The 21,796-nt window shown below is 46.1% G+C and overlaps 1 protein-coding gene across 2 annotated transcripts in view; it reads right to left on the minus strand.

Annotated features, from left to right (window-relative positions):
• Positions 1-421: 421 nt before the first annotated feature.
• Positions 422-21,796, minus strand: part of RNF185 (ring finger protein 185) — a 30,133-nt gene continuing 8,758 nt past the window's right edge. For both annotated transcript variants that reach the window (XM_070628488.1, XM_070628489.1), the window contains exons 2-7: positions 15,657-15,880; positions 13,027-13,045; positions 10,953-11,065; positions 9,451-9,505; positions 4,821-4,938; positions 422-2,900 (exon numbers count right to left, since the gene is read on the minus strand). In XM_070628488.1, the coding sequence (XP_070484589.1) occupies positions 2,803-2,900; positions 4,821-4,938; positions 9,451-9,505; positions 10,953-11,065; positions 13,027-13,045; positions 15,657-15,832 (579 nt within the window). In that variant the 5' untranslated portion in view covers positions 15,833-15,880 and the 3' untranslated portion in view covers positions 422-2,802. The remainder of the gene's footprint in view (positions 2,901-4,820; positions 4,939-9,450; positions 9,506-10,952; positions 11,066-13,026; positions 13,046-15,656; positions 15,881-21,796) is intronic.

Genomic DNA, 21,796 nt, shown 5'->3' on the forward strand with positions numbered 1-21,796 from the left:
CTGCTACTGAGGAAACTCAGGAAGCAGCACACCCTCTGCTCCAGGTAGAGGGGTTGGTGGGGGCCCACCTGCCCTGTTGAGGAACATGCGGAGAGATGAAGACACTGAATAACCTGGTTGTCCTCAAGGCTCTGACAGACTACAAGCTAAGCTCCATCATGGCAGCTTGCAAGCTTAGGAATTCCATGCACTTTTCAGGGCCAGGGCTGCCTGTCAGACAGGTCACACCTTGGGCAAGACTGTGTATGAAGCCAGGCCTCCAACCTATGCTTCTCATCTCTAATTATGATGGATGGCTGTCTGAGAACTTTCATCCTCAGTGTGACATTTCCAGGTGCTTCCCACAGGCCAGACTGGTGTGGCCACTCCCCAACCCATTCACCACCTCCTATGACAAAGACAAGAAGTTCAAAGCTCATAGTAATGTAAAACCATTTGTTTAATTCTAAATCATATCACTTTCACAACAGTGAAAATCAGTGACTGGTCAAGGTGTGTCACTGTACATGGTGTCATTTTCTGACTGTGGCTGGGACCTGGTCCTAACCCACAAAGGTGGCAGGCGGGGGGTGGAGGCAAAGAACATAGAAAATACACACAAAAGAAGGGAGTATTGCCTTGGCAGAGGGGCAGTGGGAAGGGGGCTCCCTGTCGGGGCTGGGCCAGCAGTCCCAAGTCAGCTCTCCTGCCCCAGCTCCTGGAGGAGGATGAGTGGGGGCCTATAAGGTTTAAAATCAAAGGGCACGTGGCCAACCTGGCTTTGCAAACAGGTTCCTGGGATGCCTTTGCTGGTGGTGCTCTCCAGGGCTCACTCCATTTCGTAAGGAGTCCAAGGGATTCGTCTTTCTATCCACGACGCTTTAACCTTTCTTCTGGGACCATCTGACTGAAGTCCTCTACTTCACCCACCACTAGGTGGAGCCATTGCACTGAGGGAATCCCACCAATCCTCTTCAGCTGAGAAACTCCAGGGGCCACCCTCTGACTCTGGGGATCTCCAGAAGGTAATAAAAAGAGCACTCTTAAGTGGGTGCCCCCAAGGACATTTAAAATCCAGCAGGCACACTGTAAAGCTGGTGGCTTATTCCTACCAAATGAATTCAGCAAACGAACCACCTATTATCCAATACTTATATTTTGTCTGTTTAAACACTGAACTCTGGCATTGACAGGTACAAGGGAAATGGGTGGGGCTGTGGAGAGGGGAGGAGGGCTTCCTTCATCTTCTTCCTCAAGGTCTTGGTTCACACACTATGCAGAGCCATATCTGGAAAAGAGCACTAAGTGGGGCTTTCTACCACTTGTTGGGTACTGCTGGGAGTAAGCCAGGAGCAGTGTGGACTGGAGAAGTGACAGAGAGGCCCCCAGAGGAAGTCCACCTCCCCCCACCCTCGACGTCTCCTGTAAGAAGATGGATTTCTAGGAAGAGACCTGACTGGCAGAGTGAGAACCATTCCACCAAGTGACCTGTCTTCCTGCCTGACACCGCACTCCTTCAATCAGATTCGGAGGAAGAAGCTTGTGAAGTTGAAAAACAAATCAAAGGCTTGGGAAGAATGAGTGCCCCTGGAAATTTCCAGGGGAAGACTTCCACAGGAAGACCATATCACATTATCATATTGAGGCTCCCCAGGTCCTGTGCCTGGCTTTTACAAATCATCAGGGGTTGCCTGTTCTGCAGTCCCAGGCTTCCCTGGTTTTAGAACACACACAAGGAGTTTTCAGGAGAATCCATCAAGCCACACCAAAATCAGGGTCACAAGCTGGTCTCCCCCTTCCCTGCCTCTTCATTGAAAACAATTTAGCTTCTGAGGAAGGTGGTCTTCAACATGCAGCTGGACTGACTTGACAAAGCCCCCAGTTTCCTTTGGGCAGGTCTGGGAGAGGATGCACCCGGAGCTTCTGCAGCCTTGCGGACAGGGCCCCTTGTTCGGTTGCTCCTCCATCAGAGCTCGGAATGCCACTGGAGTCCTGACTGCAGGTCTTTCCTCACAGGCAGCAGTCAGTCCCGGCTCGGCAGCAGTCTAGGCTGTGTGCCCTCTAGCCAAGAGGCAGATGCACATAGTTTTGGGGGGAAAGCTGATGGGAAATCTGGGAGTGAAGCCACATGTCTCCAGGGACAATCTAATCCAGGAAACCAGGAGGTCATTCAAGCCAATCTCTGGGGCCAAAGACACTGAGCACACCCTAGAGCCAAAAAAAGATCTTTGGGTCTCTGGTGAATTCCTGAAGTGGCTCCAGCTCCAGCTGCTGCCATTATGATCTTTATAGGACAGCAATTTCTTGCATTTCTGCTGAGAAGGAGGAGGAAATAGGACAGAGCAGCACTGGGACCTGGAAGGAGAACCTCTCTGTACGAGGAGCCCTAGGGATTTCAGAGGTCATTTATCAAGGGGTATTTAAAGAGATAAAAGAAAGTACTATTTGGTTCATCCCTTTGTTTTTGTAGTATTAAACTCAGGTGAAACTGTACTGCCAGTTTTGCTCTTCCTGCCTTTTCCCTGTGCAGAGTCAGGACGTGCTGAGCTGGCTGGAACAGGATTTCATGGTGTAACCCATGAGAGATGACTCAATGCCAAGGACTGAGGATAGCAGGGTGTTCCCAGCAGTGGCCACATTCTAGGGTCCTCGACAGCTGGTCTTGAGTCCGAAAGCTCTGATGGAGAAGCAAAACTCCTTGATGTATTACTGACCCCATTGATTCCAGGGGTCAGGATTAGCCAGGAAGTCAAACATCAAGAGCTGGGGTGGTGTGTCACCAGTCCAGAGGCCCTGCCACGGATGTAGGCCAGGAGCCCAGCATTAGGCAATCAGGAGCCAGAACATGATCACCAGGGCCACAAACAGGAAGAGGCGTGACAGGAACTGCTCGTCCACATACTGGGGCGTTCCAGGGACAGCTGCAGAGACAGGAGGGAGAAGAGAGACTGTCAGAATGCTGCTGCTGTGCACACTGCCCATTTGGGCCAGAAGTGGAGAGCATCACTGTTCATCTCTTTACAACAGAATCCTGCACACTAAAAAGCTTTCCAAACCCCAAATAATATTAGGCAAAATAAAACTGGAATTACGAAAAGACATGGAATAATATAACAATGAGGATAAGGTCTCCAATTTATCCTAAGAGGGTTTGGCCTGCAGGTGCAAATAAAACAGGAAACTCTTAGAAGAAATAATAAAAGAAAAGCTACTGTTTGTTAAGCATCTTCTGTGTGCTAAGTATTTTGTACACACATTATTGTTTGGTGGGTATTATTCCTCTCACTTTGTGTAAGAAGAAATTGAAGCACAGGTAGGAGGTGACCTGCCGGAGATCACAAGGCTCAGGAGGTGGTGGCAGAGCTCTGCAGCTGCGTGCTCAGCCTCTCTGCACACCGCATCTCGAGTCACGTAGTCTCCAGATTCTGGCACTTTTGAGCCTGGAGGGGTCTCAGAGAGCCCCACACAGAATGCCTTTCTTTTCCAGAGGAGAGAACTAAGGCCCAGACAGTCAAAATGATTTGTCTCCCTCATCACACAGCCAATAGGGGCAGAAGTGGACTGAGAGGCTGGCTCTCCACTCCTCTCTGCTTTAAGAAAAGCTACTATGTAGAGCTCTCTGTCTTGACTTTGGGGGAAGGAGAGTAAGAGAATCTAGATCCAGGATGGGCAAATTGTACCAAACATTACAAGGGAAAACTGTCTGTGATTGTGGCAGGGAGATAAAATGATTCAGAGTCCAGCCTGGCTGTGGAACTCTGTTTACCGGGGGAACCCAGGGTGAGCTCTGGACCAGGCTGGAGGGAAGCAAGCTACCAGGCAAATTCCTGCTGCCTCCACAGGGCTCTATTCCCACTTCAGAGTACAGCATGCCCCTGCCCTTTGGGGTCTCCTTCCTCTGAGAAAACAACATGTGAACACACGAGAAACCTTTGCAGTAGATGAAGTAAGGAGGAGCATTCCCAAGATCTCTGGGTGCTGTACTATTCCCAGTTAGGTGCTCTGATGGACTCATGCAAGCAGGCAGTCAACAGAGACTTACCGATTGCCCACTATGTGCCAAGCACCAGGGTGGGAATGCAGGAGTAGGCTTCTATCCCTAGAGCATAAGCTCCTGGCCAGGAACCACACACTGGTCCCTTCTGTACTCCACACTGTGCCCAGTACACATGAGGCTCCAACAAGTGCAAACAGAGCTCAACTGACCTTGGCATCTCAGCAGACTCCATGGGAAGGATCTTGGCCCAGGGGTCAGATTGCGATACAGTACAGGGCACCAACCTCACCACCCTGCTCTACACTGAATGCAGCTGACACCTTCAAGCTGGCTGGACGGAGAAAGGCAGCAGCAAGTGGCACACCTAAGAAGGGTTCCCAAAGGGCTGGGGCTTGGGACCAGCCCCATGTGTGTCCTGAGGGAAGCTGGACAGAGAATGGAGAGGCCATGATTCCTGCAGGGTCGCCTTGCCCCTCGCTGCCCCCAAATGGTCAAAGTGGGCGGTATGCACAGGACTAGGCTTTTCCTCAGGTGGGTATCATTTATACTTTTTCATCTTATGGCCATGGGGTACGTCTTGGGAAACATTTGTAACTGAGCTAACTGCACACCTGTCTCAAAGGCTTGTTGTGAGGATCCCCCAAAATTGTAATGGCAAGTGCTGTGAACGTGCCTAATACTTGGTAAGTGCGCGATATCATTAGCATAACTACCAGTAATCTGAAAAGAGTTCAGCATATTTTGAAAAGGCTGATTATCCAAGCAGTGACAATTATCTGCAACCTTTATACTGCCGAATTCCAAGGAGGCTTCAAGCAGGATTACCAAAGAATTAGGGTCTTACCTGGAGGAGGCCGCCCATCATTTATGTTAAATGCTGTGGCAAAAATCCCAAAGGGAAATGCCCCAATTCCAAAAGACATCTGGAAGCCACCATCCCCAAATCCAAATCCTTGAAATCCCTGCGTGGAAGAAATGCAAATAAGAACAAGAAGCAGGTTTCTCTTACGCCTATCAAACACGTCACCTTAAATGTGGCATCCACCTCTCCTGCCACCTGTTTCCAAGGGGGGACATCTTTTCCTCCCATTTAGACCCCAAAGCAAAGGCCTCAAACCAGGTGGCCACTCTGCCTTTCTAGCCTTCAAGGGGTCCCAGCGAAGGAGCTGTGAATGCCAGAAAGGACCGGCTCTGACCCAAGGTAAAACATTGCTGACGCAAGTCAGGGTTCTTAGAGCTCCAGGCTCTTTCCCAGAGTGGCACACTAGCCAGTAAAATTCTCTACATACTTTGTAACAGCAAAATTGGCAATAACTCCTACGCCCAATTACAAGGGAATATTAGAACAAGCTACACATTATCGGTAATAGCAAATAAGTGGAAATCTAATTAACCAACAATGGAGGTCATGATCAGAAACTTGATACATGCTGTCTGAGGACCATTACACACTGACCCTGCAGCAAGAGAAACTCTTGTGACCAAGTTACTAGACAAAACTGAATACTATGGTCACAAGTATATGACAATATGTAGGTATGTGGACAAGACATAGGTATAAGTATTTTCCCTTAAAATTTTAATATTGTTACAGAGAATTTTTAAAATTTAAAATACTTTAACTTTTTTCTGATTACAAAAAGATACATGCTGGGGCCAGCCCGGTGGCGCAGAGGTTAAGTGCGCACGTTCCGCTTTGGCGGCCCGGGGTTTGCTGGTTCGGATCCCGGGTGTGGACATGGCACCGCTCAGCAAGCCATGCTGTGGTAGGCGTCCCACACATAAAGTAGAGGAAGATGGGCATGGATGTTAGCTCAGGGCCAGTCTTCCTCAGCAAAAAGAGGAGGATTGGCAGCAGTGAGCTCAGGGCTAATTTTCCTCAAAAAAAAAAAAAAGATACATGCTTATTATAAGAAATTCAAGGGCTGGCCCCGTGGCCAAGTGGTTAAGTCCACGCGCTCTGCTTCAGCGGCCCAGGGTTTCGCCGGTTCGGATTGTTGGCATGGACATGGCACTGCTCATCAAGCCAAGCTGAGGAGGCAGCCCACTTAACACAAGCAGAGGGACCTACAACTAGAATATACAACTATGTACTGGGGGGCTTTGGGGAGAAGAAGGAGAAAAAAAGAAGATTGGCAAGATGTTAGCTCACGTGGCAATCTTCAAAAAAAAAATTCATATATTAGAAGAATAATTGACATAGAAAGTTAGAGTTCTCCATACTCACCCTCCATTTCACTGCCCCTCCCCACCAATACCCACTGCTGGGAGTTTGGTATATCATCCTCAGCTTTTTCCCCTATACATGTTCTACACTGCATTATCTTTCACATGAGAAGATTCAGCAGGAATCCTAATGTTGTGAGTAAGGAACTCCCATTCTATAAGTGCTAATTCTGTGCTGGCACTGTGTTAAGCACAAGCTACTCTAATTGCATTTAATTCTTACATCAGCATCAGCCACATTTTACAGATGACCAAAGTGAGGCTCGGAGAGGTGAAATAACTTGACCAAGTTTGCACAGCTAGTAAGGGGTAGAGTTTAGACCTAAAACTAGGTCAATATGATCCAAAAACCCATGCTCTTATTTTGCACACCTTACCAAAAAATCTCTTCCTCTCCCACATCCCTGGGTAGATCTCTAGAACAAATGATTAAAAAATAAAGAAGCAGTAATCATTGGGCCAACTGCTCTCCACAAAGAGCTGATTGGCTGTCATTTGTGAGTGTTTTGCAAGTCATGAAAGTGGCTGCTCCCTATCCCATACTGAGCAGTCTGGCATCTAGCTCCAAACTTCTTGTTGGGTGGCACCACCTACAAAGCTTAACAGCCGGTTTAATAAGAGGGCAAACCTATAGGGAAGGAAACAACTGGTTTCCATCTCCTCAGTGCAGAAATGCCTCCTAATCAGACCCAGCATGGTTGAGTCTGAGGGCTCCTGGGACCGAAGCTGCCTTACCCAGGAAGGTGCAACTGTTTCATCAGGAAACACCACTTCACCCAGTGCAATCCTGAAGACTGACCCCACAGCATCCCTTTTAGCAACCCCTATACAAATCGCACAGGTCCTCACATTTGGTGGGTTTATGTACCTGGGGCAGAGAAGGCAAAAAGCATCACTGGCAGCTGCAGGTGCTTGTAAATGCTAGAGGTGTGGGACTGCAGTCATCAAGGCCAGGGCCTCTGACTTCCTGGGGCCTCTGATTCCTGGGTTAGGAGCTAATACTCTGTTGGGAACCAGAGCTTGGGAAGGTTAAGTGGCGCTGCCTGGTAGTCAAGAGCAGGGACTTCATACCAGCCAGATCTGGGTTTCAGCCTTGTCTGTGTGGCTCTGGACAAGTTACTTCACCTATCTGGGCCTCAGTTTCTTCTTTTGTTAAATGGGTTGATGGGAGGCTTAAATGAGATCGTGCATATAAAGCCCTTAAGATATAATTCTTTGCATATAATAATTATTCAACAAGCGTTCACTGGTATTATTATTGAGGGTAATATGGAGAAGAGACTCTCAGTTTCTATCAAGATCCCTGACTCAATAATCCCACTCCTGGGAATCCTAAGGAAATGCCAAAATTAAAATAAGAAAATAGATACGTGTGCAAAGATGGTCACTGTAGCATTATTTACAACAGCAAAATCTGGAAGCAACTAATTATAATGCAAACCCAAATTATAATGCACCAAAATTCAATGGAATAAATAGCAGCCTTTAAAAATAATAAAGAGAATACTACAGAGCACTATGGAAAATACTGCCAAAATTAAATTTTAAAGAAACAAACAGAATGGTGATGGCTACATAAAAATACATCACACAAACGAAGAGAAGATGGAGAAATGAAAATATATTTGTTCTGGAATTCGGGTAGTGTGGGTAAATATTTTGCTTTCAAAATTTCTTTAACACATATCTATTTTTTTGTGAGGAAGACTAGCCCTGAGCTAATTTCTGGGCTAATCCTCCTCTACTTTGTATGCGAGACGCCTCCACAGCATGGCTGATGAGTGGAGTAGGTCCGCACTCAGGCCGTTGAAGTGGAGCACATAGCACTTTAACCACTTGGCCACAGGGCCGGCCCCCTAAAATTTCTTTAATATTTTAACAAGAAAAATTTTTAGAGGGCCGGCCCCATGGCCTAGTGTTGAAGTTCACGCACTCCACTTTGGCAGCCCAGGGTTTCGCTGGTTTGGATCCTGGGTGCAGACATGGCACCGCTCGTCCAGCCATGTGAAACCCTGGGCCGCCAAAGCAAGCGTGTGAACTTAGCCACTCAGCCACGGGACCAGCCTCAAATGTGCAAATTTTTTGAGCCAGTAATTTCTACTTCTAAGAATTTAGCCTGGGGCTGGCCCCGTGGCCAAGTGGTTGGGTTCGCGCGCTCTGCTTCCATGGCCCAGGGTTTCACCGGTTCAGATCCTGGGCACAAATATGGCACTGCTCATCAAGCCGTGCTGAGGCAGCATCCCACATGCCACAACTAGAAGGATCCACCACTAAAAATGTACAACTATGTACTGGGAGGCTTTGGGGAGAAAAAGGAAAAATCGGCCGGCCCAGTGGTGCAGTGCTTAAGTGCGCACATTCTGCTTCAGCAGCCCAGGGCTCGCCAGTTTGGATTCCAGGTGCAGACATGGCACTGTTTGGCACGCCATGCTGTGGTAGGAGTCCCACATATAAAGTAGAGGAAGATGAGCATGGATGTTAGCTCAGGGCCAGTCTTCCTTAGCGAAAAGAGGAGGATTGGCAGCAGTTTGCTCAGGGCTAATCTTCCTCAAAAAAAAAAAAGGAAAAATAAAATCTTTAAAAAAAAAAAAAGAATTTATCCTCATAATTGTGAACCTGCTCAAAATTTATCTGTAAATTCATCAGATTATTTTCAAAAGAGAAAAGAGAAAATGAAGCAGCTAAATGTCCAACAAAGGATTATGTTAAGTCTGTGCATCTGAACACTAAACAGCCATTAAATAAAATATTACTGACATGTAAAATCTCCAGATCTCTCTCTCCCTCTGACAATGTAAACTCCGTAGGGCAGGGATCTTTGCTATGTGCACTGATATATCACCAGTGCCTAGCATGATGACCAACACACATAAGGCACTTACCATAGAATGAATAAAGTTTCAAAAGAGGGTTACAAAACAGGAGCCAAATATTGTAAAAAAAAATATATACATATGTATGCACATAAGTATACAAGCACGTATATCTATAAAATACACAGATAAATAGATGTATAAAATTTGCATGCGTATATAGGTAATTACAGAAAAATAGAAAAGAAAACAGACCAAAATGTTTCCAGTGGTTATCTCTGGATGGTGTGATTCTAAGTGCTTCCCTGCCCCCCTTTTCCTTTCTGTCTCTTACAAATTTTCCTTTACTTTTACAATCAAGGAGAAAAAGGCCAAGAGAGAAACTTCTAAAGTCATGGGTTTATTTCTAGAGACTTTTCCTGGAATTCTCCTCACCCCTCTGTTCTCCGGCTCTGGCCTCTGTCCTTGAGGACGGGGAGGGGTCTTCTCTCTGAAACAGAAACAGTGTAAAATAAGTCTATTACAAAATGCTTTCCGCTGCTCCCTGAGTGGACTGAGAGCTCTTCATCAACAGGGGCAGGGTCACAGCGCCCTTTCCTTCCAGCACATGAACTTACGTCAAATTAAACCAAACACTAACTCTGTTCTACCTGCAATCGTTTTTCCCTACTGTATAGAAAACCAGGGAGACACTCAGGCTGTTACAAGATGTTCCTCATATTGCACTCAGCCTACTCCTCTCAGAGCCTGACCCAGACTGGTTACGAATGCCAGCCAGATATCTTCGCTGGACCTATGTGACGTATGATGTCAAAAATCCCAAATCCAAACTGAAACAGAGATGGTCTGCCAGCAGAGCGGGCTGAGATTCAGGGTCTCTCTGATCTGCCCCTATTAACTGCAGTTTTACCTCCCACTACTCTTGGGCAAGTACTCTACACTATTCTTTTTGCCTCTGGGTTCTAGCCCCTTCTATCACTCCTCCCTCAAATATTGGACTGAGGGCTTGTTACCTATCAGGCACTAGGCAGGATGCTACCAATACTAAGACTGATGACCGACTCTACTCTTGAAGTGTCCATGGTTTAAAGGGGGCCACAACCAATCACAACACAGTGTGGAAAGGGACTTCTTTAATAGAGGTATCAACTAAATGGGGTAGAAGCAGGGGTGAGAGCAACTAATGTGAGGAAGAAGGGCTACTTCATGGAGGAGGTAGCTTTAGGGCTGCTCATTAAAGATGGGCAGACGTTAGAGGAGGAGGAGGGGGCTGAGCAGGATTGGGGAGGGCAGAAGAGGCAGAGGGAAAACTAACACAACCATGAATGTGAAAGGGTAAGCCCAATATGTCTGGGTACAGGATATGCTGCGGTGGAGAGGGAGAAAGTAAGAGATGCTGCCAGGGAGGTCGTGTGTGTGTGTGTGTACGCGCGCACGTATGTGTGTGCACATGTGCACGCCAGACCATGAACGGCTCTCAGTACTTGTGTTTGTAGAATGCTGGACCCAACCACACCTCCATTTCCTGTATCTCAAACTTCACAAAGCCTCCTAGGCCCACTGTCCCCTCCTCCCCTTGTACTTTATACTTCACTGTTCTAACAACTCTGCTCCTTGCAGACTCTCCTGCTGGATATCCTGCTTCCCAGGCTGCTCCTTCACATCACTTTGCACACTTGGAATTGTGAGGATGTGTGCACTGCCTGGCACATTGCTTGCCTGTTGGCAGACGCTCAGTGGATATCTGTATTACAGTCTAGCAAGTGGCAACTTGGCTCCCCTCTCCTCCTGGCTGACTCCCATCTGGATCCCAACTGCCTGCCTCAAAATTGAGGGTCTGTAAGCACTAAGTAAAGGGTGGGGTGAGGGGGTCCTGAATGGAAATGACTTCACGTCCAAGGGGAGAAGTGGGCGTGAGAGATGCCTCAAGGCCTCACCTGGGGTCCTGCTGCCCGGTGCTGCCCCTGCCATAGAGCGGGATGACCTTGTCTCGGCTGATGCCAGCTTTGCAAACTGGACACACTTGTCTGTTAGGTCTGGTCTCCAACCACTGCAAGCAGGAGAGAAAAAGACATGAATGGCACAAGCCTACCACAGAGCACTCAGTCAGTCAAGCCACCAGACCCACGTGGACCAGAGGCCTCAAACTGGAAGTACCAGCACCAGCTGAGAACACCTCAAGGAACCCAACTAATTCCTGCTCCTGGCACTCAATAAATATTTACTAGTGGTTAAATCAAAACTGCCTTTAAGTACCATCATAATTAAACATGCTTCTTCAGGCTTCGTCTCTCTAGGGGCTCCCAGCAATAAAGCAGGAAGGCACTTTAATCCTGGAGCTGTGTCCACCAGCTCTGACAGACCCAGCTCAGTTCAGGCCGCAAGTGCAGGTAGAGGAACTCTAAATCCCCACTTTCCCCGACAGATCAACTATATTACCACGGCAGTCGGGTTTTTCTTTCTGTGATTTCTCATTTTGACAGCACTTCCTCAACAACTCTGTATCCCAGACCTCAGGATCTGGGCATAAACTGACCACTTTCTGGTGATTTACTATGTGCTAAATGATAGCTTTTGCTCATTATCTAAATTTGCTTAGTGTTTCTAACGTACTTTCATTGATTTTGCATTCAATTATTTCAATATTAAAAACACCAAAATTCTGTTTGGGGTTTCCCAGGCTCTTACACTGGTTATTTTAAAAACATTTTGTTTAACTTTCTTAAAAACAAAATAAAAATGATAAAAACATGTTACCTATAGTGTCTTTGTAGACATTAAATAATAGTTTCTCAACATTTATCTTAAAACATAAATTGCATCTTTAGACCCAATGATATAAAGTTTATTACATAAATGTGAATCTAGGACTTCAGGGCCGAGGAGAAGGCAGCATTTAATGATTTTATATCCTATTTCTTTTATCTTACTGTCAAAGGCTCCAAAACTTGTATGTTATGTGTGCTTTATAAACTTTCAGCAGACATGTTCCACCAAGTTCCACTGGGGTCAGAATGCATAGCCCTGAACATAGCGGGAACCCCTCTCGTTTCCCCCGCTTCTCTCTCCCATCCAGATTCTGAGGCTCTCGCGGTGTGGAACTTCTGTCCTCCCTCTCCATTCCTAAGCCACCTCCTAGTGTCGGGCTCTACTGCCAACAGTCGTGGAGACAGTCAGCTTGCAGCGATTATTCACAGTCGGTTGTGAAAGCCAGGCCCTGCTCTGTCACACCAAGCAGGCGCCTGGGTCTTCGTGAATATCTGCTAAGTGGTTTTCATAATAATCTAAAGCTGGGAAAACAGACTTCTTTCCTCTCACAAAAGCTCTCTCGAGAAAAAAATTTCCCTTTCTTAACATTTTTAAGACCGTTAAAGGTAAGGGGGATTGGTGATATGACAGGAGGTACTATTTTAGTACCTTTTAAAAAAAAAATTTTTTTGAGGACGATTAGCCCTGAGCTAACCTCTGCCACCAATCCTCCTCTTTTTGCTGAAGAAGACTGGCCCCGAGCCAACATTCATGCCCATCTTCCTCTACTATATGTGGGACGCCTGCCACAGCATGGCTTGACAAGCGGTGCCAGGTCTTCACCCGGGATCCAAACCAGCGAACCCCAGGCCGCCGAAGCGGAATGTGCATACTTAACCGCTGCGCCACTGGGCCGGCCCAGGAGGTACTATTTTATAGAGGGACAATCTCAAAAATAAATACCTAATATATTATCAAATCCAATGCAATTTACATGAGGAAGTGAGACTCAGAGAGGTAGTGGCCTGCTAAGGCCACAAAGCCATCAGTAGCAGAGTCAGGACCATCCTGGGTACCACACCGACCCCTTGTTTCATTAAGTGCCTGTCAGTGGGCAGATGTATAAAGAGGGTTGAGGGGAAAGCAAGCAAATGAGCCCACAAGCAGGGGAGATTGCAGCTTCTGACAGCAGTCTCCTGAGAGCAGTGGTGTCTTGTGCAACCAAAGCTGATGAAAGACAAAGTAAAATGAAATGCATCTTACCTGATGTAAACACGGCCAACTGCCAATGTCCCCAGGGCAACCAATCATCAAAGAGGAAAAGAAAGGGAGAAAGATGCTTTTATTAGCAGAAACATCAATGGGTCAGAGCGGGAGTAGAAAATGGGAAAATAGAATCAAACTGTGGAGCAACACAACCCCACTGAGGGTCTGAGGAGATCTCTGGCGTCAGAAATTAGAAAAGACTGGGCTAAAATCACAGGAAAAATGAGGCAATGGAGACAAAACCCTAGTCTCCATCCCTGGGATCCCAGTGCTTGTGAAGACCCCAGGTTCCAGACCACCCCAGACCCAACTTCTCTACAAGTCAGCCTTTGAGGGGTTATGGCATATGAAGGAATCCAATAAAAGCTAAGGACCCCCTGTGCAGAAAAATTCATGGGGGCATTCCTATGCACAGATGCACACATGTGCACACACACATACGTGTACTATTTTAGACTCAATTTCAGTGGGTTCACAGCCTCTTCATACTCAGATCCAGTTTAACAAAATCCTCAGGCTGTCCTCTGCCTTGATAGCTCTGCTGGCAGAAAGTAGGTTAAAAGTTCAAGTCTACTGTAAAAACATCTTTAAGTAATGGAAAGGATGGGGAAGCTGCTTGGCAGAAAGGACTACCTTTGGCTTAGTAAGCGACACTACAGAGGTTGCTGCCCACTCTCTCATTTTTCAAATGAGGAAACCAACCTCAGAAACGTGAAAGGACTTGCTTGCGGCACCAGGACTAAACAATAAGTCTCTTGACGTCCAGTTTATTGTCCCTTCTATCACCCAGCACTGGGTGCAAATAATGACATTTACAGAATTGAAGGAAAAGTTACTCTAACTCCAGATTTTTTGACTTTTCTTTCTCTCTCAATTCATTCATTCAACTAACAAACGTCTACTGCACACCTACTACATGCCAGGACAGGAGAAAATGTGGACATGGTTTCTGTCCCTCACATAACTTGTCTCCTCTAGTTGAGTAAAATTTGGACTCAGAGAATAATTCCTTTCTCAATTCCTGAACCACAGTTTAGCCTCACAACCCAGGTACACAACCTCCTCGGACATAACAGACACCTGACATCTGATTCCAACATTAACCTTGAAATGCCATTCCAAACTGAGTGAAGGGCACCCCAAATCATGGCAGATGGCCACTGGCCATTTCCCACAGAGGCTGTGGGGGAGAAGTGGAAGTGACTTTCCCTCAGGGGAAAGTTCAGAATTATAACAAAGATGGTGATTACTCCCATTTATTAAGCAACTACTCTGTGCTAGGCTGTGGCTGAACAGCTTTTCATTTGTTAATGTCACTGGATGGTCACAGTAACCTACAAGAGAGTGCCACTATCTCCATTTTACAGATGAGGAAACTGAGGTACAGAGAGGCTAGTAGATTTGCCTAGGGAAAAACTACTCTAGTTGGAAGCATCTGTTAGAGTCTGTGTTCTTTCCAACGGTACCCTGACTTAATTCTTAATTTTGTCACTCATTTCAAGTCCTGGTTTTCTGATACCTGAATCACAAAATTGGAGTATCTCCAATTTCTAGGAGAGGGCTGATGACAACAGTTTCTGCATAAAACTTAATGATTAGGGCAAGAACCTCCAAAACAAACATTTCCGCCCCATTCTATTCATTCACCAACAAATTTCTCTTTTTCAATGGTGCCAACTTAAACTCCCTTAAATATTGCTTAAATGACCCTTTCTTCACACCACTTCCCTGCTCAAAAATATTTAATAACTTAATGTCCTACTCAGTCAGATCTGGGTTTGATAACTTGGCCCAACCCTCCCTTAACCATTCTTGTTTCCTAACACTCCCCAGACCAGAGTGCCCATCCAAGGTGCTATTCCAGGTCAACAGTAGCCTCAGGGTCTCAGACAAACCCAACAGTGCATATGCCTGTCCCTAGAAATTGCCTGCCTTGGGATGGCACACACTCTGCCTTTCCTGGCATTCTGACCCCTCTAGTTACCCTAACTCACCCCTTAGGTCCAGCTCACTACCAAGAGAAAAAAAATAAAATCTCAACCTTCACTCAGATCCTCAGAGCCAGGAGGAGCTTCTGTAGCTGAGGCTGGAACAGACACTGACTCTGCCACTTTACTTTGATATACATAAAATATAGTAACAATTAATAGGATCATAGTTAACACACAATATTTACTATATGCTAAGTGCTCTTCTAAGCCTTTTACATATTTCAAGTCATTTTATGCCCACAAACAAGCCTATAAAATGTGGCAGACTGTGTGTAAGGGAAGTGGCAGAGTCAGGATTCAGAGCGGAGAAGTCTGGCTCCACAGTCCTTGCTCATAACCACTCTGCTATACTGCCTGTTGGCTCAGCACGCAGGTGGTGTGTAGTAAGTGCTCACTAAATGGTGCGTGCTATTACTTTAGAGATGCGGAGATGGAGCCCAGGTGGGGACAGGATTTGCCTGAGGTCACTCAGCTCATCAGCAGCAGAGCTGGGATGAGAACCCAAGTCTCCTGCCTTGGACCTGAGTGTATCAGGACCCAAAGTGGGTGGGAAACCTTCTGCTCCAAAGCTGTCCAGGGCCATGAACTTTCTAAACTTGGCAGTGTGTCCTCTGGGGCAGTGGCAGGGGTACTGACCAGAAGAGGTGGCCGCACAGGCTGATGACGGCGTCCTTGGCTGTGTCCAGGCAGATGTTGCACTCGAAGGTGCTGTCCTGCCCTCCGCTCTCACCAGTGCCATTGCTGCTGCCGCTGGGGCCCCCTGCACTGGAGTTCTCAGGGGACGCAGAGGCCGAGGGCCCCTTGCTCGCCATCCTTGGCTGTCAGCAAACTCTTGAGTAAAGATTCTCCCCAGGAAAATCCTGAAAGGCAGAGAGCCCTTGATTGCCCGTTTCTGCAGCACACTCCCTCCAGCCTCCATGTCAATACGCCCACCTTCTCTCAGCTCCAGAAGTTCAGATTATGACTGCACCCCTGAGTAGACTCCCCAGAGGCTGCAGAGGCTGATAGTTGTGGGCCACTGCCTGGAGAGCAATGACTCAGAAACTTCCCACGAACACGGACCAAACGTACCACAAAAACACACAAACTGCGCAAATACCGAACAGCCTCCAGATGGCTCTCCATAGGAACTGGGAGCCTGTCTCACTGTCTTTACATTCTCCCAGGGTATCCACGCCAGGTGATAAATATACGCTCAACCGAACTGAACGTTCACAGGCTGTCTAACTCTGGACAGCCTCTACGTTGGCAGGTGAATCTGCTCAGGCCAGAAGGCTGTGACTGGTATATGCCAGAATATAAAGAAAATCCTGTAACTGTGAAAGGTTAAGAAGCTAAGAAGGACCAGAAAGATCATCTGGTGCAATGTCTTCCGTGCTACAATCTTCTGCATTCCTCCTTCTGCCAGGTTAGAATACCACCCACTTTATTTTGTCTAAATCTATCAACTTTTTAGTGTCAATACATTTAAAGAGGAGGCTTATGTCACTGCTGAAAGTGGAAAACCAGCATTACTTACCATAAGCGAAAGATACATATAAACGTAATGAAGGAAAATCTTTTACCCTTATACCACCTGAAACCATCTGGCACACATACCATGCTCTGCACAAAAGTGACCCGGTCCAATCTCTTTAGGAAACTGCGGACCAAGACATCTCAGTTAGCTGATTGATGTATAGCTGAGACTGGGACTCACGACACCTGGTTTGTATTCAAACCACGGTACCACCACAGTCCAAGCTGGCCACCAAATGCTGGAAGAAATGGACCATTATTTGTTACCACCTCCAAATCAAAGAACTTGCCAGGAATTGAACAAGGAGGACAAGACCAACACCAAAGGATACTCAGAAATTCTGGGTGCAGATTAAGAACCTGTCAAGATCCTGATCTGGCCACCCTGATCATCTCAGAAATCCCAAGGGGGCCAACCCCATGGCCGAGTAGTTAAGTTTGCGCGCTCCACTTCGGCGGCCCAGGGTTTTAGCGGTTTGGATCCTGGGCGTGGACATGGCACTACTCATCAGGCCATGTTGAGGCGGCATCCCACATGCCACAACTAGAAGGACCCACAACTAAAATATACAACTATGTACTGGGGGAATTTGAGTGGAAAAAGAAAAAAAAAAAACAAAAAACAAAAAAAACATTGGCAACCGTTGTTAGCTCAGTCTTAAAAAGAAAGAAAGAAAGAAAGAAATTCCAAGTAGGAAATGCTGGCTGGTACCAGAGTGAGAGAACTGGAGGGCTGGATGCTGGCCTTAGTTGAGCCTCCAGCTTGCTAGGTAGTTTTGGGAACCTCCGTTCTCCTCTGTGGGTCAGTTTTCTCATCTGTAAACTGAGGCACTGGACTACATGGTCTCCTAGGTGCCACCTTCTAGCTCTGAGACTGTGCTACTCCAGTCTCTATGCATCTGGTGAGACTGTGCATCTCACTCATCCTCTCCAAAGTAGGCGCCCCGCCACAAGTCTGGAACTCACCGTGGGAGCACCAGACGACCACTCTGATTTCAGCTTCCAAAGTACAAGGAGTTAAGGACCAAAAAGCCGCATTCCCCTCAGACCAAGAAGCCTTCCTACACACCACGAACTCAGAAGTCTGGACTCGTGAGCATCCCTCACCATGACAGCAGCTTAGTGACTTGAGCAGGGAGAGAAGGCCAGCTCACTGCCAATTTTTCACTCAGTTACATCATTTTACATAATGTCCCAGAAGGGCAGCTGGCTGCCAACAGCATCAGTGCCTTGCTGGCCTTGGCTCTAAGACCTTCCCCGCAACCGAGTGCTTCCTTCTTTCCATACACATTTGCTCTGTTCTTCGTAGGATGGAGCCTGCTTATAAGGGCCACATTACGGCCTTCCTTTGTTGTTCCTGCTCAAGTACTTGATACGTGTGTTTCTTTAAAAAAAAAAAAAAAATCTTTTAAAATCAAGGACTATGTGTACAGATGTGGAAAGACAACCATAAAGTCAGGTTCACTGATCAAACTTAATGAGAGTCTCCTTATGTGATGCAACAGGAAATATACTGCAACAATGAAGGACTCTCACCTTAAAACATAGACTTTAATCCAGTCTCTAAAATAAATTACTAGTTTACAGAAAATATGGGGCATAAATGCAGGTGTTAACTCCAGGAAGATGCAACCAGCTAATCCAGAACGAGGTTACTTCCTGCAGAACACATAACCCAAGTTCTCCAAACAAATGAACAGCACAGGTGAGGGGTGGAGCTACAGATTGAGACGAGACAAACTAACCACCGGTAGGGTGGGGATCTCACCAGAACCAGATTCAAACAAATCAACTGGAAAAAGACATTTGTGAGATGACAGACAAAAATCAGAGTTAGCCTGGACATTAGTTGCTATTAAGAAATTCTTAATTTTGTTGAGTATAATAATCGTATTGTGTAATATTTCTTAAAAATTCTCATCTGATAGAAACACATATTTAAGTATTTATGAAGGAATGATAAGATGTTTGGGATTTGCTTCACAATACTCCAGGGGAAAAGTGAAAGTGGAGAGAAAAGATGAAATAAGAACTGTAAAGTTGACAGTTGTTGGAGCTGGATGATGAATAGGGGTTCATTGTATTAGTTTATTTTTGTGTGTGCTCATAAATTTCCATAATAAAAGGTATGTTTTAAAAAGTTCAGGTTGCAGAACAGTAGGTGGGAACTTATTTGGGTAAAAACAAAGTATATAAATGAATATATATCTACACATACACAAAGAAAGTGTCTAGACAGCACACACTAAACTATCAACAGTTATTTCTGGGACTATGAGGGCTGGGGAACTTTGAATTTCATATTCTTATCCTGTTTTAATGTTTTAGGACAAGCAAGTACTACTTTTTACAGTAACTTTTTTTTTTTTTTGCAGGGAAAGATTTGCCCTGAGCTAACTTCTGTTGCTAATCTTCCTCTTTTTTTTTTTTCCTCCTTCCCACAGCCCCAGTACATGGTTGCATATCCTAGTTGTGAGTTGTTCCAGTTCTTCTGTGTGTGCCGCCCCCACAGCATGGCAACCGACAAACAGGCAGTGTGGTTCAGTGACCGGGAAGTGAACCTGGGCCGCCGAAGAGGTGAGAATCGAACTTTAACCATGAGGCTATCAGGTCTGGCTCTAAAATAACATTTTAAAAAACTGTAAAATATATGTATAATATTATATTTGTTGCAATAATGAATATAAATATTAGAAAACGTCTTTAAAAAATGTTGAAGAACATACCAAACTGTTAATAGTGATTATCTCTGTACTGGTAGGGCTCAGAGGTAGTGACTTATACTTTCTAACTCCTCCCCATTCACAAAACTGACATTTTTACATGTATTAATTTTGAAATCAGACAAAAGAGTAACTACTTTTTAAAAAAATTTCCCCAATGTTCCAGTTTTCCCTAATCGTGAAAAGCTCTGAGTTCAAGTCCTGGATCCACCACTGACTAGCCATGTGGCTCTGGGTAGATCCCTCGATGCTTCCATCTCTCTTCTCACCTAAAAAGTGAGAGTATCATGCCTCCTACAAGACTGCTAAGGTGGCCCTATGAGAGAACACAGTGACCTGCAGGGCCTGCCAAGGTAGCAGGGGGCTGGGGAGACTCATATACATGCTGCTTACCCTAGTCCACTGCCCTCTCGACTCCCTGGACCCAACAAGGCTATGCATGGTGCACACTCCTACACAAAGGCCTAAGGGGACAGTGAGGCTCAAGGTAGGTGTCGGGATGGAAATGGTCAGGGGACAGTAACAGGTCAGCTCAGAGTGTGCAGGGAGTAGCAGCCTTGCAGCAGGCCAGGCATTGCAACAGGCCTGCACATCCCAACTCTAGGCAGACCACATCACTCTCATTCTAATTCTTAGCAGAGTGACCATGTGGTCCCTACCTGGGTTCTACAGCCTCATCCTGGTAGGCACTCAAATACTTGCTGAGTGAGTAGGTACAGGCATGCATGACTGGTTTTGGACAACTCCCAGGCGGGCTGCTCACAAACCTTCCTTTCCAATATATCCCCAGTCACATACCCATCCCTGGAGCCTCTCCTCCTCACCTCCTCCCTACCCTCATAAACACCAGGCCAGCATGGCAGATGTGAGCAGCCCTCCCTGGGGCCTGTCCACGGAGCATGTGTAGAACAAAGAAGTGGTCACAGCATCACAGGCCCAGCTGGAGCAGGACAGTGATTCAGAGGACAGAGGGCCCTGGTTGGCTCAGGAACTAGACAGAATAAAAGGTCCTGAGCATGACTGAGTTGCCATCCTACTAAAATTTTCACCTAGTCCTTGTAGGGCCTGTGGACTTGGTCCTGACCACAGAGCAACCTTGTGTGGCTGGTTCTCTGCCCCTGTTCCTACCCTGACAATTCTTTACTCCTGATCTGAATCCACTTTCTGGTTTTCAAAGCACATTTACATGTATTACCACTTTCAACCTTCACTCCATTTTACAAATGAGGACATCAGGCCAGGGAAGTTAGAGGACTTGCCCAAGGCCAGGCATCATATAGTGCCAAATTCAGACTTCCCAACACAACATCAGCAATCTTTTCGCTCTTACATTTTACCCCTTTAACATGCAGCTTTACAAAGTTAAATACTTGGTCTTTGTTTTCACTCAAATTTATCGTGCAATGCTGTAACTTTTGTGTTCTCTGAAGTGAGTGTAAAGTAAACTCACCACTCATCCATTTATGCATTCAATCAAGAGATCTCCAGTACCAAACTACATTGGAGGCATGGGGCTATCAAACTGGGGACGGGGTTCACAAAGAAGAGCAAGGCCAAGTTGACGCTCTGGAGTCTAGAACAGGAGCTAAGGAAGTCACATGGATAATTCTAAGAATTCTTTAAAAAAAATTTTTTTTTAAAAGATTGGCACCTGAGCTAACATCTGTTGCCAATCATCTTTTTTTTTCTTCTTCTCCCCAAAGCCCCCCAGTACGTAGTTGTATATTCTAGTCGTGAGTGCCTCTGGTTGTGCTATGTGGGTGCTAGGTCCATGCCCAGGATCCGTACCAGCGAAACCCTGGGCCGCCGAACTGGAGCACGTGGACTTAACCATTCAGCCACGGGGCCAGCCCCTATAAGAATTCTTACCAAGGGGCTCCATCAAACTTGTCTGTTTTTCCTAAACAAGGCACTCTCCCCGAGATCTGGTTCTTAGACCCCTTCAGTAACTTAAATAGGATCTGGATAGTGCCCAAGAATATATACATGTACACATATATATATACACATTAATAATATATAATAATATATCATATACATTAATATATTAATAATATATAATATCTATAAATAAATAAATATATATATGTATTTTTTTTGCTGAGGAAGATTCACCCTGAGCTAACATGTGTGCCAATCTTCCTCTATTTTATATGTGGGCCACCACCTCAGCATAGCCACTAACGAGTAGTTTAGGTCCATGCCCAGGAAGCAAACCTGGGCTGCTGGAGTGGAGTATGCTGAACTTAACCACTCGGCCACAGGGCCAGCGCCTCTATATTTTTAAATATGTGTCCCGACCTTCCAATCCAGATGACCATCTGATGAAGAGTTTTGGAAACCCAGGTCTTGAACAGGGAAGAACTCTACCAAAAGCACAAAGCAACACAGCACAGCACAGAGTTTGGGAGGGACAGTAACCTCAGGGCCTGTCCTTCAGAACACACAACCCCCAGCTACAGTCCACAGGGATTACAAAGAGGTCAGATAAACTTGGGGGGCGGGGGACAAGTGTGCTGAGATCTCAGATCAGCT

The sequence above is a fragment of the Equus przewalskii genome, chromosome 7, assembly GCF_037783145.1.
Source record: "Equus przewalskii isolate Varuska chromosome 7, EquPr2, whole genome shotgun sequence".
In the NCBI taxonomy this organism is placed as follows: Eukaryota; Metazoa; Chordata; class Mammalia; order Perissodactyla; family Equidae; genus Equus; species Equus przewalskii.